The sequence below is a fragment of the Lonchura striata genome, chromosome 4 (genome assembly GCF_050655825.1).
Source record: "Lonchura striata isolate lonStrDom1 chromosome 4, ASM5065582v1, whole genome shotgun sequence".
NCBI classification, from domain to species: Eukaryota; Metazoa; Chordata; class Aves; order Passeriformes; family Estrildidae; genus Lonchura; species Lonchura striata.
Genome location: NC_140706.1, coordinates 13,437,170 through 13,454,520, shown reverse-complemented (window position 1 = coordinate 13,454,520; position 17,351 = coordinate 13,437,170). Strand labels below are relative to the sequence as shown.

Below are 17,351 nucleotides of genomic sequence, written 5' to 3'. Positions count from 1 at the left end.
TGTCACTTCAGCACTTGGTTTTCAATTTTTAAATATTTTCCATAGTTACATTATTTAGTTTTTTAGGTTTTCAATTTCTTCTGCCAAATCATACATTTGGCTTTACTTGTTAGAAATATGAAACTGTGCCTGACTCAGACTGATTAATTCTCAAAATATTGTTAAGTCTTTATTAAAATAAAGTGAAGTAAAATGGTTTCAGAGAAGGCTAGAAATTTCAGTGAAGAGTGGAACAGCATTGTGTGCAGGTTTGTTAAAATGCTGGCTGATCTCTGTCGTAGATACACCACTGCCACTGGAGCTGGTCAGGTTTCCAGGGCAGACCTTTTCACTTGCAGACTCTGCCTGTTTATTATGTTTATCTCCAGTAAGCCATGAAAACACCTCTGTTACAGATACAGTGGATGAGTGCTGGGGCAGAGATTGGAAGGGGCTGTGGGAATAAAGGCTGCTCACCTAAGAGTGGTTCTTGAGTTTGCTGCAGTGTGTTTGTCTGGTCTAGGAACCCAGACTGACATGTCATTATGGTAATTGAGGAGCACACAGTGAAGTGTTGACAGAACAATAAAATACTTTGCTGTTAAATTGCTCAAGTGTAGGTTGGAGAGTTGTATCTATGATAAAGCTGAGCTCCATTTACACTGACACAGAATAATGAGCTAAGGGGGATTAAAAGCACTAGTCAGAAATAATGTATGACTTTAACAGAACACTTTTGAATCATATTGTTGTAAGGTTAGAAACATAAATTCCAAATCACTGAGCCTAGATTCCTAGGCTCTATTTACTTCAACAGACATGTAATTTTTTGAAAGGGAACCTTCATCCACATAAACATTATTCCCAAGATCAGATATGGCTTTGACTCTTAAATTCTCCTCTTCTAATGAAGAGGTCTGCTGTTGTTTAAGCTGAGCACTCAGACCAATATGCTCAAGGGATTGTTTAGGTCACTTCTAGGGTCTCCCTAGAAGGGAGAGGCTGAGCATCACACTGGGCTCCTCTCCTTGTTCTTGGTACCACAGCCAGTGGTGACACTCAGTGCCTCGTGCAAGGGGCTGGGGTGAGTGTGCAGCAGCTCCTCTGTGCCACTCCTTGCTCCTCACTCCTCCTGTGCCCCAGTGTGGGTCCCCATGGACCCATGGTCCCTCTGGGGATGTCCCTGCTCAGGCCTGGCTCAGCCTCTCCTCCACTGACCTTGTTACACCCTCGCTCCACCTCCCCACAAAGCCACCCCTGCAGCCCCAGCTCTTCCAAAACCCTGCCACAGACACTACCTTCCATACTAACACCCTAAATAAATTGTTTTCTTGTTTTCATTTCCTTTTCATTCTGCCAAAGTCTTTGTTTTTATCATGTTTAGTTAGGCTGTGCTTTTCTTTTCTCAGCTGCATAGGATAAGGGTTTGCTGGCCAACTTTTTCACAAAAAATATGTATTTTGTAGTTTTTATTTAAATTAAAGGATGAAAAAGCAGTATCTTCTGATGAATGTATGAGACTTTTTTACCTGAATGAACATTTTCTTTCCATATCTGTCATTATTTGTATCACTTCAGCCACCTCAGAGTGTATATCCATCTGAAAAATCTGTTCTAAACAGTTACAGTTTAGAACAGATTCTATACAACAGTTGGTTGTGTTGTATAGACTTTAAATGAATTGTACCTTATTTTTCTATCTTCAAGCCATGTTATCCATTCAGCGTTCAAAACTCACTAGAAGGCAGGAAGCATGATTAAAAATATAAGTGTTAAAAATATTTCCTTTAAAAAACATATGCATCTGTTGTGAGAAGTTGGGTGACTTTTTCAATGGGTGTGAAATTTCCTCTTGATACTTACATATTGAAAAAATTAGAACTGGTGGTACAGTTTGTCACCTGCTCTAGAAAGGAAAGGGATAGACACTTTTCCTGGTCACTCCTTTTTAATTAATCCCTCAAACTTAAGCAAAAAGTTCTGAGAGATGAAAACTAAAAGGAAATAGATTGTTGGTAAATGAAAAGGTTAGATGTTTTGAAAATTTTAAAATACATTTTTGTGATTTGGTTCATGTTTTTTAACAAAATAATAATTTGCCATAAAGAGTATTTCTTTTATTTGAAAAAAAATTAATTTTTGATTTAACTGCTATACAATGAAGAGGGGAAGAAATATGTAAACCTGTATTTTGTATAATTCAAACAATTTTTAGAAAGGGGTTGATTTTTATTACTTGAATGAGCCTAAATGTTTTTTCTAACTCTACAATAGGAAGTAATTTTCCTCAATGTATGGTTTTAATATCAAGAATTCAAGGATGAATTATAATGACACAAATGATGTCACAGTTGGGAAGTTCTTGAAGTGTCAAGAACTTTATGTAACTTTAAAGTGCCTGTAGTTATATCAGCTTCTTGCTATTTGAAGAATATTCTTTGGGTTCTCCATACAGATCTATCCAGAGTACGCTTATTTATATTCATGTGCAGGGCCTCAGGCCTGGCACTTGGGTTTTTGGATGCATAAGCTGGCTCCTTGCTGTGCTTTTGAAGTACAGCTCTTTAGCTATCTATGTTATGTTTTTTTTTTAAACTGTGCTGTAGGTTTGAAACTGTATCCACATTAGTCAGAACTCTACACATGTAAGAGGCAGTGTTTGTTAGGCACTTTTTATTTACAGATATTTAAGAATAAATCTTAGTTAAATTTTCTAATAGAAACTAGTTTCTAATAGAACTAGATTTAGCTGCCATGATGCTGGTTTCTACCTAAACCGCCTTTGCCTTTTAGGAAATGCACACTGGTGCTCAAAAACGTGTTTGCAGTGGCAGCTGCACTGTTGATGTCCCTGTCCTTGCTGGCGGGCTCCTTTGAAATGCTCATCCTGGGCCGTGTTATCATGGGTGTGGATGGAGGTAAGCTTTGGCCACACTCTACACGTCTGAGATGCTTGTGCACACTCCTTCTTCTCTTCCCTGGTCAGAATCTGCTTTACATCAAAGATGTGTTCCAGGGACTAGCTGTAGCCACACTGATTTCACTGGGACAAAATGGCACACCAAGGGCTGGAGGATCTGTTGTTTGGAGGAGACATTGAAATGGATGCTCACCACTGCTAACAACACTGTTGTTTCCCCACCTTTCCTCTTCCAGCCATGGTGGAGTGCATTTGTTTCCATGCCATGAAAACCCCTTGCCTTGGAGAGAGTGTTCTGTTATTAACACTGCTTTTTGCTGTGTTTTGCAGTTGTTGGATCCCGTGTTAATACCTGCAGGACTAGGGAAGGTTTGGTACTTCACCAGTTGTTCCTAGTAATATGGTCTTCCCAGTTTGAAAGTAAACCATGGAAGCACTGCAGCACCAGAATAATCTTGCAGCTAGAAGGAAGGGTTTCTGCTAATTTTTATCCCAGATTACCATCAAGCAACCAAATTTTCTGGATCTGTGCAAACATTGCCATTGTACTGACCAGGGTCATGTGCTGTTTTTTGGTTTAAATAGCATTCCAAATCTTATTTTATGCCTATTGTGAAGAGTTCATTGCAGCTATAAGCCTATATTGAGAGGAACATCTGCTAATACTGTTTACAGTGAAAATACTTCATGTGAAAATATCTGCTCTGTCTGACCGATGCATTGGGTTTTTTTCCCTTACCCACATCAGTGTTAACATTATTTTGCTCGCTTTGGGATGAGCAAATTTAAAACATAAAATCTGTTCTCCTGGAGATTCTCATCTCTGAGTAACCTTTGGTGCTCCATATCAACAAGCAGCCTAAGCACGCCGGTGTAGATCTGTAACAGATAATCAATTCCATAGTTATTAAATGGTGTGAGAGTAATTAGAGATGCAGGGAAAATAATTCATGTTATGTATGGATAGACTTCTGTTCCTTGCATATTTTTATGCCACCCTTGTGAGCGGATTATCACTCAGGCTCCTTTCAATACAAATTTGTTGCATACCTGACATAATAAATATATTTTGACTTAATGTATGGGTTTTGTTCTTCTTTTGTAGGCATTTCATTAAGTGCCCTCCCCATGTATTTGAGTGAAATATCTCCTAAGGAAATCCGTGGTTCACTGGGTCAGGTCACAGCGATTTTCATTTGCATTGGTGTTTTCACTGGTCAAGCTTTGGGGGTGCCAGAAATATTTGGGCAAGTAAGTATTTAACAGACCTTTTATACCAAAGAATACAAGCATGCTCTAAGTGTCATATTTTCATATTTTGACTGGCTTCTTCACAAAAGTGGAAAACAGAAATATTTCTTTTTCATTTTGAGGCACTTTGAAAAGTAGTTTCCTCCACGTCTTCTAAAATCAGGTACTAAAATCATGGCTAAGTTTGTAGATGTGGACAGCAGTTTCAACAGCTTGAGTGGCTTGTGTGTGCCCATATGCAGATCTCCTTCTCCCCCTTTCTGATGTACATCTATTTTTTTTAGTTTTTAGTTTCTTTGGACACCATGGAAATGCTTAAGGGTTTTTACATTTTTGATCTCTAATTTTTCAATATGAGATAGAGTTGAAAAAGGCTTGGTTAGAGTTATTATGAGAACCTGAATAGAAAGACTCTTGCCTAGTGATTATAGTGTTCCTTTTAATGCAAACCTTACTTGCCCAGCTTTTAGATGAAGTGATGTAAGAGCAGAGTTAACATACACCTTTATGGGAAAATTATCTATTCAGATAAGAGGTTGTCTTGCTGTCATAGGCTGAGATTAACTTGGTGGCCACTGGATGTCATCATTACTCTGAATAAATGAACTTGAGCTTTGTTCAGGCTGGCAATTGGAAATACAGAATCACACAACGGGTAAGGTTGGAAGGAGCTACTGTGGTCATCTGATCTGACCAGGTGCTTTCCATTCAGAGATGATTCTTGAAGGCAGTGTGGAGGAAAGGTCTGCAGCAATCCTCTCACAGTGAAACTTGAACACTGACTCCCTTCTGACAGCCAGAAAAAGTAGTCAGGAGTTGGAAAGTGAGGGGAGCTTGTCCTTTTCTGTCCACACAAAGGCAACTCCTTTGTCGATACATGCACTGACACTTTTATTTTTGCCTGACCAGCTTTCTTATTCTGTCCCTTTATTCTGTTCAGCTCTCCTGATGGAAAATTATTTAATTCAATTTACCCTTTATTGAAGGATAGATTTCTCCCCTGCCCATCCAAAGCAACAGATTTTTGGAAAAAAATTTAAATGGCTTTTATTGTGTGGTTTCAACAGGTGCCTGTTCTCTTACCTTGGAAGCAAGTCTATTACAAACAAGTGTATGAAATTTCAAGAGGCCAATTTGATTTCTTAGAGGATGGCAGCCTTTATGTAGCAGGTTTTTTAATATGGGCTTTTGAAACATGCATACAATTTTAAGATAAGGTGTCATGCAAATGCTTATTCCTTGATTTCAGCTCATTTTTGCTGGTTTTATTTCTCTTCTTGCCTTCCTTTCATCACTGTTGTTGCCACTACCAAATTACAGAGGTAGTGTTTCTGTTTCTACAACCTGCTTTAGTATGAAGTTAATTAATATTGCACCATTAAAGACAGACAATATGTAAAAAGAAATATGCTTTATCTATAAAATTATTTTGCTCAAGATGGATAACATCAGCATATAAAAAAACAAAGTTTTACCTGATGTGAATCACAATATTTCCAACCACTTTATTTGAGGCAGCTTGAGTATTCTAGTTGGGTATGTGGGTAGGTTTTTTTCTTTTAGTTTCTCTTGTTTTCAGTCAAGCCAGGATTTTTTTTTCCCTAGGTTTATGGAGTCCCCATTGAAACTCCTTCAGTGGGAGGTAGTTTTTATTTTGCTGCTCTGTAGTTGTTTGTTTCTTATGAGAATTTGTTGTAAATAATACTAGTTACAAATACTTGTCTTCTGTCCCCATTTCATAAGTTTTCTGCTGAGATCTGTTACGTGTCTATTGCTTGTAAATTGAGCAAATATCTAAGAGGTTATTGAGCATTGATGGTTTTGAAGAAAGGAGGGACAAAACCAGAGATGATTGGCCTGCTAGAAGAGACTCTTTGAAAAAGGGATGGACATAAGAATGACTGTCAGCATGTCTGAGGTTCCTGCAAGAGGAGGTAACAGCAACATTGCTTGTGTGGTCAGGCAAACAGAGGAAAGGGAGAGGAGTTGACTGCACCTTGGTAACACAAGAAAGAAGGAATAGAGTGGTTTAATCTCAAAGACAATATGGCTACAAGAATGACTTTTTATAAATATTGTGTGAATAATTGCATGCTGAAATTCATCAGAGTGATGTTTGGAACAGACTCCTGGCTGAAGTAACTTGAGCAGAAAATTAAAATTTTAAATTGGAGTTTGATGCATTTATGTGGATTATATAAGGTTGTTGCCTTCAGTGGTTCTGTAGAAGTCTCTTAGCAGAAAAGGAAAGCATTTATGTTGGCTGTGGGGCACAGTGTTGACAAGCATTTATTAACAACCTAAGTGATGATTTCCTCTGTTATCAAATGCAAAAGTGTTCCTTTAAATGTGAAATTGTGATAAAAATAGCTCTAAAGCAATGAGTATTACTTGAGGCAATTCAAAAGTTCTTACTGCTTTTTGTATCAAGTATGTTAGGGAGCCCTAAATTGATTTTTAAGGATTCTTTCTTTTGTCAAGATTGGTCAGGGTGCAGCAGGAGGCATGTGGGCAGCCCCAGGTGCAGAGCAGAGGGGCAGTGGTCAGCTCTGGCTGGGTTACTGGCTGTTTCTGGCTGGGTTACTGGCTATTACTTCCATCTTCCCAAGCTTTCTACTGGAAGTGCTGAGGATTGACAATCTTCTCATTTCCTTCTAATACCTTTTCATGTCAGTTCTGTCCACTTATTCTCATTATTCTTTTGATCAACTCTTATTTATTCCTTAGTACTTTCTGTTTCATTTTTTTCTTTACCACCTTCTACAGTGTGCTTCTTCTCTCCTCCTCCTATCACTTATAATCTTTGTGTTTCAGGTTAAACTTCACCTCCTCTAGTAACACAAGCCCTTTAATCTCTTTCTCACCCTGTAAGTCATTATCTTAAATAGTTCCTGGTTTAAACTCCAACCTAGGAGAACAAGATTCTATAGCTAACCCAGATGAAATAATACTTTAAAAAAACAGAAATACATCTAATATTTCCTGGGTTTCCTGGAAATGTTTTGTCTGGAGTATTGCACAAATGCTTTTAATTCTTTTCTGTGCCATATTGATATCAACTAGACAAATATTACTATGTCCAATTATAGTATAAAAGAGCAAATGGAACAAAAAATTTAAAATCTTATAAAGACTGAAACACCTAAACACAGGCTATTTTTTATTATTCTGGATATATATAAAACTTTATCATATTTGTCTCCAAAGTCACTAATTTTAGAATGTGTTTCTTCAGTACATGGTTCTTACCAAGAGTGATTGTTTGAAGGAGAAAAGCTGCAGTTGTGACAAGAGTCCTCAACTGCAGTGACTTGATAATCTTACTTGCTTTCCACAGTTCTAATTGCCTCCCATCCAACAAATCACAGCTATGCTTTTTATTCAATATTCTGATTCTTACAGGTCTGGGAAATTCCTGAGGTTTGAGAAATTCCACCATGGTAAAGTGGGCTGGTGGTCAGAGTACAGAGCACAGTGGCTCCGTGTGCTGGTGACCTGCTCCTCCACAGCACCCCAGCTGCTGAGAGCTGTGTGCTTATTTTCACGTGCTGGCATCTTGTGTTCTGTAAGCCAGAGTCCCTAATTCTTCAGGAAGCCATGGCATCTGTAGATGACAGCTTGGTGCAGGCCCACGGGTGTGCAATGATGTTATCAGCTGTAATGTGGGCACTGAATTATTGCTACTGGCTACACAATTATTTAATTCAGGCCATTTTTTGTTGTACAGCATGTGCAGTTTTCCATGTATCTGACTGAAGGAAAAAAAACAGATAATAAGATAAGGACAAACTACCTCAGACCTGTCACTTCTTCAAACACTGCCCTTCAGGTATTTCTGTTCTCTCTGTTTCTGTGATTCTGCAATTGAATCACCCAGCCTATTTCTCCTGACAGATTGCTCCTGCAAAGCAAAGGCCAGCACACTGTCAGCTTCAGTTTTGAAAGTTCAAATTTACACTTACTGTCTTGGGGAAATATTGTCTGACCTGATTCTGACATATTCCATGTAACTTTAGGTATCTCTGTAGCTAACTCATCTAGTTCCTCTTGTAGATAATGTCCTGCTCCACAATTTTCCTTAGCATGGTAATATCTTCTAAACATTGTAAACTGTCAGACTGTCTATTCTACGGCTCCATGTTATTTAATGAAGGTGGGCTTTAAGCTTTCCCTAAATTATATAGGATTTAGTTTCTGAACACATTTGCAGTAGTCACAGTGTTCTCATTTTCAATATACATTGAGTTTGGGTATCTCTTTCATCTGTGTATCAATATCAGAGAGAAGAAAAAGTTTCACAGTGTGTATATTTATTCAGGACAGGTAAAGCTGAAACAGTTGCCTTTGCCACTCTTTCCTCAGACCTCGCCTTTGAGCCCCTTTTCCTGTGTGGTGTTTGTCAGGCTTTGCCAGGCTGCTGCTGTTTTCCCTGGAGTTGCTCTGGTGGCTGGCCAGCTCTGGCTGCTTCTCTAAGTGAACAGCTTCTTTCCATTGCTACACCAAAGGACAAATAGAATTTATTTTTTGCCTGTTTATTTCAGCAACCCAACTTTAAAAGCTTCGATAGTTTCTAGGTCATGCATGCAGGAGCTTGCCTAACTACATGTTTGCATTGTTTGCATTGTTTCCTAGTGGATAGTATGTTACTCTAAAAATTTCGCTTTGCTTTCCTCTTAAGCCGCATCAGGGGAACACTTTCTGAATGAATCCTATTGCTGTGTTAGTGTTTCAAGAGGAAAAAAAAAAAGTTCCTGATGTGTCCATCTCTTGAATGTTGCAAGTAGAGTAGGTTTGGTCATTCTGTTTTAAAAAGAATGTAATCAAGAAGCACAAGGTGCAGGAGTGAGCAACAGTGATCAGATTTGGGAAGTGGCTTTTTGAGGAGAAAAATTTGGGTTAAACAGCTCTTATGGGTAACTCCATGCTGGGGGAACACTCAAAGCATGAGTGCATCAGAAACAAAGCATAACAGAGAAGGTTTAGAATTTATTTTGAATTTACATTCTGTATTTTCTAGACTCTTCTTGATCTTTCTTTAAAAGCACTTGGAATTTATTGCAAAAATCTTGTGTACATGGTTAGAGTTACAAACTTTATTAACTGGATGTTGTCTTTGTCATAGAAGACATGTTAATTAGTCTAATTACATTTTTTGATGATTTTTAGCAGCTTTAATGCATATTTGGCTAGAGAATACCTGTTTTTAAAAAGGTATTTAGCTGGAAATAGGTTTGTGATATATGATGACACTGGCCAAACTGTCCTCCCCACAACTCATAATTTTAGCAAAGAAATTCTGCTACTGATATAAATACCAGTATCAATTTCTGCAGCAAATTGAGCTAGATCAAAAGGACCAATGAACTCCATATACGCTGTACTATATGTCTAGTAAGGGAACATCTCTGTGATGAGTTCCTTTCAAGTTAGTTTTTTACACAAGGAAACCTTGCTGAGGAATAGTTGTGATTAAACTAAAAACTTCTGTAGATGCTGTGTTACACTCTAATTTTCTTTACCAGACTGTTTTTAAATTATGAATTTGATGCAATAGATAATTGTGTATTTAGGAAAGTTTATCTAGGAATGTTTCATTTTGCTCTACCAAGATCTTTTAAAAGCACTCCTTCACTTTCACAAAAATAGGCAGTGATGGAACAGGTTGTACAGCCTGTGCAGTTGAAAATAAGCTTTGATTTTACTTGTCAAAGCTTCATTTTCAGTATGATTTTGCTTTGTTTTTCTTCTTTTTCTTTTTTAAACTGATCCTTCTTCCTATGACTCTTGACTCAGATTCAAGGATTCCTTAAAAACTGTCAGTAAATTATAGATGAGTAGAGAAAGCAGTTCCAAATCACTCTAAGGACCTGAAGCCTGCAGGTGGATACCAATGGCAAAATGGTATGTTGGAGATGCTCTTGAAATGAATCTGACACATTAGTGTGATAACACAAGATATGAATCGAGCAGTTTCTGAGTATTTTTTCTATGAACTCTTTTGTTCTGTATGTTTATCTTCTTTTTGAGCCATGATAAAGATATTATTCTTTAAAATACAAGTGGAAATGTGAGAGTATAGAACAAATAGCTCTTGTGACAGGTGAACTCTTGCAGCTTCATGCAGAGTGTTGGAAATTAAAGCAGCTTATGCCTTATGCTGTCTACAGAATACAAAAAGGTGTTTGTACTTTCCATTAGAGTAGGACAAATGCTTCCACCACTTTAGCATTTTCCAGCATCACTTGAAATCCTAAAATGTCCTCTTTGAAATAATTTCAAACATCTGGCTACATAGAATAAAAAAATCCTATAACATCTTCACTCTGCCTAGTTATATTCTGAAAATATAGTGAACTGAAGGAAAGTCTAGATTGGAAGTCAGTAATTAGTGGTGTGGCCCAGAGTTCCACTCCTGTTCAGTATCTTCATTAATGACCTGGATGATGGTGGAGCTGTTTGTGTCTGTGGATAATGCTGCTTTGTGGAGTCTGTTTTAGTATATGAATTGCTAATTCTTAGTGAGTTCTTAAGAGCAAAGATTAGTGTAAAACTTGGGGAAAATAACACAGGAATTTTTTTCATCAGGTCTGGTTCCCAGTTGTGGGGGTTTTTGGTCAGGATTTGTCTAAGTTTAGAGTAAGAGTTTGAGGTTTCACAGTACCTGGAAACCATCCTTCTGTTGAGCCAGGCTTGCAAAAGGTGACTCCAAGTTAACCTGGTCCCTGCCAATTCACTGGACTGCTGAGCTTGTACAGTTTTTCTTAAAAACACAGAAGCAAAACTGCTTTATATTCATGTAGTAAAATGCAAAACTCTGAATGAAAAGCTAAAGCCTTCCCTGAAGAGTGCTTTAAAACTTCTGCTAAGGATACAGGAGACACATTTGTGCTTATAAGTGGCTGTTCAAATCCTTTAAGGGGATGATGTCACTAAGAATGACTCAGAGAAAGACCCTTAGAAAGAAAGGGAAGGAGGAAGAAAGGGAGGAAGAGGAAGAGGAAGAGGAAGAGGAAGAGGAAGAGGAAGAGGAAGAGGAAGAGGAAGAGGAAGAGGAAGAGGAAGAGGAAGAGGAAGAGGAAGAGGCCAAAAATGCTTCAGTGCTTGTTCAGCTAGTCACTAATTTCAACAGGTGTTTGATGTCTGTCTGCACTTCCTGCAAACTACTACCAGATATGCCAATTAAGAATTACTTGAGGCGGTGATTTTGAAGGTTGCAATACTTTTTCAAATATTCTCAGTTCCTTTCTTTTTCTAGCAGTATGACATTTCCATCCTCTTTTCACAGTAACACATAAGGCACTAAGTTTGTTACTGCTGAAGCAATTTCCAAGTCTTTTATCAAGACACAAGCACTTCAATACAAGCTGTGAGTTGCTGATCAGGGACATAAATACCACCTCACCCAAGGGTTGGCTGATCCAGCCAAGGGAAGATGCTGTGCAGGCACCAGTCACAATCTTTATGGGTCTGATAAAAGTAAAGAAATGCTGCCAGGACCCTCTGGGTTGTTGCATATTCATAGTTCAGTAAGAGCCATGGAAAGAGGCTGTTTTACCAGCCCTGCTGGGGGATGTTGTACGTGTTGATATATTGCTAATAGAGACATTAAGTGAGGTACTTTGTTTGTATTTATTGTGGATCAGCTGAGATTATATATTTACTGGAGATTATAAATCAACTTTTTATTGGTTTCCCAAGACAGACACAACGGTATTTATTCATCCCTTTTCTGTACAGAACTCATTAAGTAATGCATGGGAAAACAGCTGTGTGTCTTCATGTTTGAAAATGAGTTTCAGTCCATTAAAGTTGTGCTGTGAGGTTTCAATTCCCAAAGTTTTAGCAACATATGGCTGATTGGCCATTTGTAATACTGCAATGTTGCAGTTTTGCATTTGGGAAGGAGAACATCTTACAGGAGAGGAGTTGTCTGAAAGTGGAAGTGTGGTTATGGAAACAAGAGCACTATGGAGATAGACACATAATTTAGACTCAAAAATGAATATACTTAACTGCAGAGCATCCAATGCTGGGATGAAAGTTTATCATCAGTGAGGGCTGCTGCTCACAGAGAGTGAAACAGTGCTCACCTGACTCTTGAGAAGATTTCTGTGTAGCTGTTCTCTGCTTAATTAGGTCAGTTGGAAAAGCAGTAGACAAGCTTTCCTGGAAAGATATTCTTCAAAAGATGTGAAGGAAAGAAAGACATCAAAACACCATGGAGGCTGATAGCAGTTGGTTATAATTTTCTCCTTATCCACTGAAACATAGTTAACACATGTAACTAAACTTAGAGCATTTGTTTCTACTATTGTTTAAATTATGACTTCCTGCTACTTTATCAGACTTAAAAAGGTGAGTTTTTTCACTTACTGTAGCTGACCTGTCTGTCTATAAAACTCATCCTGTGTAAGTTGGACTCTGCTTCAAATGCAGAGGAGCAAGTGAACATTTCAGATTTTCCTCTTTCCTTAGTGCTTGAGTATTTAATAATATTTACAAATCTGTCATTAAGCAATAAATGTAAATCAATTTTACCTGTGGCTTCCTTCCAAGTGTGTTTCACACACTGGGGAGATAATCACCACTTAATTTTTAAGATTAACATTTCAGTTTTACTTTCTATTATACATTGTAAAACTACCTATTATTGCAAATTCTTGTCCTAATATGTAAATTTATCCTTTACAGATTAGGTATTAATGCCATGGTAAATTGCTCAAGTACTGTAAGATAGCATGCAGTCATCATATTGAGTAGGATGGTGTGTTTTCTACTCTTGAGTGTGTTTGCTTTTGAAACTTCTGGCAAAAGGGAAAAAATTGGAGGTCTATTCTTGATTAATATTTTAAGGGATTTTTAAAAATTTGAAGTAAATGTCAAGTTAAAATGAATTGGGTTTTGTTTTCTTTAAAATCCAAACCAGATTTTTTTTCATTTAAAAATTGTTAAAATTATATATTCAACCACTTGCTGTTTTTAAAACAGCAAATGTGCTTTGGGTATTTTAATGTTTGTTCTTCTCTTAACCTTGATATACCTTGATATACTGAACTTTCACAACTTCAGTTTGGCAAAATATAATCACATAAGAAAATATTTGCGTCTAATGCAATTTATAGATGCCCTGGAGCACTTCTCTTCATCTCCCACTACAGTCCCAAAAGGATGCAGGTCTCTGGAGTTCTATGTGCCACATCTTCCAGTCCCACAGGGATATCTGAGGTACCCCAGGGCATGAGAATGATAGTATGTTCTCATGTTTGAAAAACTGAGTCTTATCCTCCTCAATTATTTTAATTTACTATTTTTATATTTTGTTATTTATGGATGCTAACCTGAGTCTAAATGCATCGCTGAAAGGAAGTTATGTCAGAAATTTTGCTTAGCTCCAGCATACCTCTAATATTTCTTCCTAAAGAAGCTCAAATATATATGCTGGCTGCTGATAATAATCCCATGTGAAAGCTTCCCATTTCCCATTGCTTTTCTCTGAAATTTTTGCCTCTCTTGGAGATGAGTAAGAAATGAAGACAAATTTTGGCATATAAGTGTGCAGTAAAAGGTTAGTTATTACTCCAATAAAAAGCTGGACCAAAAAAAAAACATCTGGGGAGCTTGTAAAGATACTTTAGTTCTCCCTCTCAATAGTCCATGATCTAACATACCATTTAGTGAACAGAGAAGCAGACACTGGACACTTTCAAAGCTGTTTTAAGTTCTCATCCAGAGGCCACTTACTCAGTAACAAAAATCTCCTGCTGATTTCTGTGAATTTTACATCAGACTGGTACAGCCTTAAGTCTGTGACTTTCTGTACTGATTATTACCTGGGAAGATACTGATACTTGAGTAATCTTCTTGTCAGAGCTATAGCTGTAGTAGTGACCTGTAAAAATACACATCTGGGTGCAGAACAGATATGAAATACACATATCTGAGTTGCCTCTGTTTTAAACAGGGAGGTAAGCAATTTGTAACTCTCTTATTGAAATAAGTTTTGACTAATTGGGTCACAGAAATGGTCATGCAAAGAGAAGATTGTGTCCAGCAGGGATGTCACTGAGATTAGCACCCTCTGCAGCCAGAGGAGATGGTAGAGCTGTGATTGGAGTGGTACAAAGAAGGTAAGAGGAAGGCAGTTGTTTTGCACCTTACTTGAGTAGCTGCTCTGAAGCTTGAAATGTAGAAGTTCTCTTTTCTCAGCTGCCACATGATCATCACCACTGTGCCATACCCTTGACTAAAGGAAGAAAAGATAGTTCTAATGCTAAGAAATTAGTTCCACCTCAGTGCTTTTTCAGTCCTTGGCCCCAGGCCAGCGTGGATGTCCTTTACTTTTAGGAGTGTTTTATGTGGTGTGGTAGCAGATTAACAGAGAAAGGCTGAACTTGTGCAGTATTCTGGGCTTTGCATACCTAGGTTTACCCAGTCTGTTCTGAGCAGGGATACAATTTTTTTTTATTTTTGCTGGGAAAATTGAATATTTTTATATGCATTTCTTGTGCCAAGTCTGTACAAGAAAGGACAAAATTTAATTGCTTGAATCAGGTAGTATCATCTTGATGCCCTATGGTACTTTAGGTGTCCCTGTGAGACAGGCAGATGTGACACAGAATATCACAGAGAGCTGCATCCTTCTGTATCTGCAGCAGGAGGCTGAGGCAAGATGCTTCAGGGCATCTAAAAATTAAAATAGATGTAATTCTTTCTGTCTGTGTGTGTGATTACATTTTGCAAAACTAAAATTTTAAAAGTGTTCCTGCTTTTCATAGAAAATTAAAAAGAAGAGACTACCAAATCACTATTTCCTGGACATTTTCAGTATCTTGCATTGGATGCCAGAGGTTTTTGTCTCTTTGTTCCCCACATACAAAATGGATAAAATGTCATTTTACACAGGAAAATTACATAAAAAGGTCATTTCTGTTTATAAGTTGTTAAGAACTGTAGTAAATCCATTACAACCCCATCCCCAAGGAATTAATTCCAGAATAAATAAATGGTGACTAGTTAATAGTGTCTGGTAAATGGATTTGCTCACTGAGAGATCACAGTTCATCCTGTGCACTGAATGCTAACAAAGGGGAAAGAGTATTTATTTTGATACCATCTCCTGCACGTTTCAAGCAGTAGAGGTAGCTGAGCCCTTGACAGTTCTGTGAGGCAGCATGGTGGCTGCACAGGGATGCAGAGCAGGGCTGGGGAGTGCCCTGTGCTACCCCATGCCCAGCCTGAGCCTAGGAGAAGGTGTTTGGGGTAGGGGCATTTCCCTGTGGCTCTAGAAAGGACAGGAGGCAGGATGTGGGAAGCTTGCCTGGGAGCAGCTGGGGTCAGGATGCTCAATGGGACATGGGGATCTCCACAGCACAGAAACCCAAACTCTGGGCAGAGAGCAAACGAGGACCCTGACTGTGCAGTAGTGGTTGAGTTGTGAGCATAATCTATGTCCAGATTATGCTTTTAAAATTAATGGATAAATAAGTAATTTAAATCTATTCATTAAACTAAAAGAGGAGAGGTTTAGCTTAGAAGTTAGGAAGAAATCCTTCACTATGAGAGTGGTGAGGCACTGGACCAGACTGCCCAGAGAAACTCTGGATGTCCCAGCCCTGGAAGTGTTCAAGGCCAGGCTGGATGGGGCTCTGAGGAACCTGGGATAGTAGAAGGTGTCTCTGCCCATGGCAGGGTACTGGAACAAGATGATCTTAGAGATCCCTTCCAAACCATTCTATGTTTCTCCGTTTCTGTGAAATTATTTAGAGAGAAACAGAGAGAGTGAAGCCTGTCACAGTTGCATATTTCCTTACTCAATCTTTTTGATCCTGCTACCCATCTCATACTGGGTTATTTAATTTGCCACAAAAAAATGGATGCCCATGTCCAGGGCACCACAGCACTTCTTCTCACCTCTGTTGCATGACCTTGTTAACAATTATATTGTGTTAACAATGTTCTATTCTGTTAACAATTCTCCCTTTAAAATGTATTTAGTATATTGTTTACCTGGTCTGTGTTGAGAGTGTCTTCACATTTTATCAAAATCGTCCTAATTGCTGAGAATACTGAATATCACTGGTGCTTAAATAGGTTATTGAGTTTGATAGGGATAGTTCAGCTGTCAGCAGTGCCTGTTGACATCTTCCCATGCCACTTTTCCACCTTTTGATTAGAATAAGTTCCATTTTCTGTATTTTAGCTGATGATTTTCTGACATGGCAACATTTTCTTTACTGTATTTCAGTGCATCATAATCTTGTTTCATTTGCAGCTGATAAATCCATGCCATACTTTATCTCCCTCCCTTCCACCCAATCTTCTATCTCTGCAGTTTTGCACTTTATTCCATCAAACTTTGAATGAGTCTGTGGTTGTCAAACTTGCTCTACTGTTTAACTGTCTTTTTTTAATACATCAAAGCCAGGTTTTTCATGCTTCAGCCTAAGCAAATATCCATAATGTGACAGTTTAAAATGAAAATTTTACCATCTCGACAGGTTATTTGTACCAATTCTGAGCGGGTGATGAAATCAGGTCCCCTGTAATTAAAACATTTCATGCTCTTTTAAGTTTTCCCTGAAATAAAGTGGGATGTAGTTGTTTTCATTTCTCCCAGCAGTGCCTGTGTGCTTCTCCTTACTGCTAACAATTGAGGTAAAGTGTTTTAAATGTCTTCTAAGTCACCTACAATGTCTTTTGCCTTTAGCCTATTACTGCTTCTGAGCACTGTCCCAGTATATGTCCTATTCTATTCCTTCTTAAAGAGGTTATGAAACCCTCCTTTTGCCTTCTTCTCTTAATTTTCTTTATAGGGTCTAGTTCAACCTGATTTCCAGCAATTTTAATGAATCCTTTAAACTTATATTAATCCTACTATTTATTTTCTGTAGTAGAAGGAAAGAGTTAAGGTTGTATAATGTAAATTAAGAGAAAAACAAGTAGAACATACAGTCCATAATGTTGAATAGACATGAAATCTTTTTAAATGGATGGAAAAGTTTCCACTGGCTTCAGTGACTTTCTGATCAATTAATGCCAAAATGGCAAGTGGGAGCATATTTATGAGCATTTATGAATATTTATGAGTTTACCTTAAGGTTTTAAAAGTTAGCATGATAAAGAGTACAACAGAAATCTTTAATAGAGGAAATAAAGGAAACTCAGTGTCTTATGTGGTAAAAATAAAAGGCTTTTCATTATA

At 37.9% G+C, this 17,351-nt stretch overlaps 1 protein-coding gene across 5 annotated transcripts in view; it reads left to right on the top strand.

Annotated features, from left to right (window-relative positions):
- Positions 1–17,351, top strand: part of SLC2A9 (solute carrier family 2 member 9) — a 100,484-nt gene that overhangs the window by 30,340 nt on the left and 52,793 nt on the right. For all 5 annotated transcript variants that reach the window (XM_085577697.1, XM_085577695.1, XM_085577696.1 and 2 more), the window contains 2 exons: positions 2,773–2,897; positions 4,005–4,150. In XM_085577697.1, the coding sequence (XP_085433823.1) occupies positions 2,773–2,897; positions 4,005–4,150 (271 nt within the window). The remainder of the gene's footprint in view (positions 1–2,772; positions 2,898–4,004; positions 4,151–17,351) is intronic.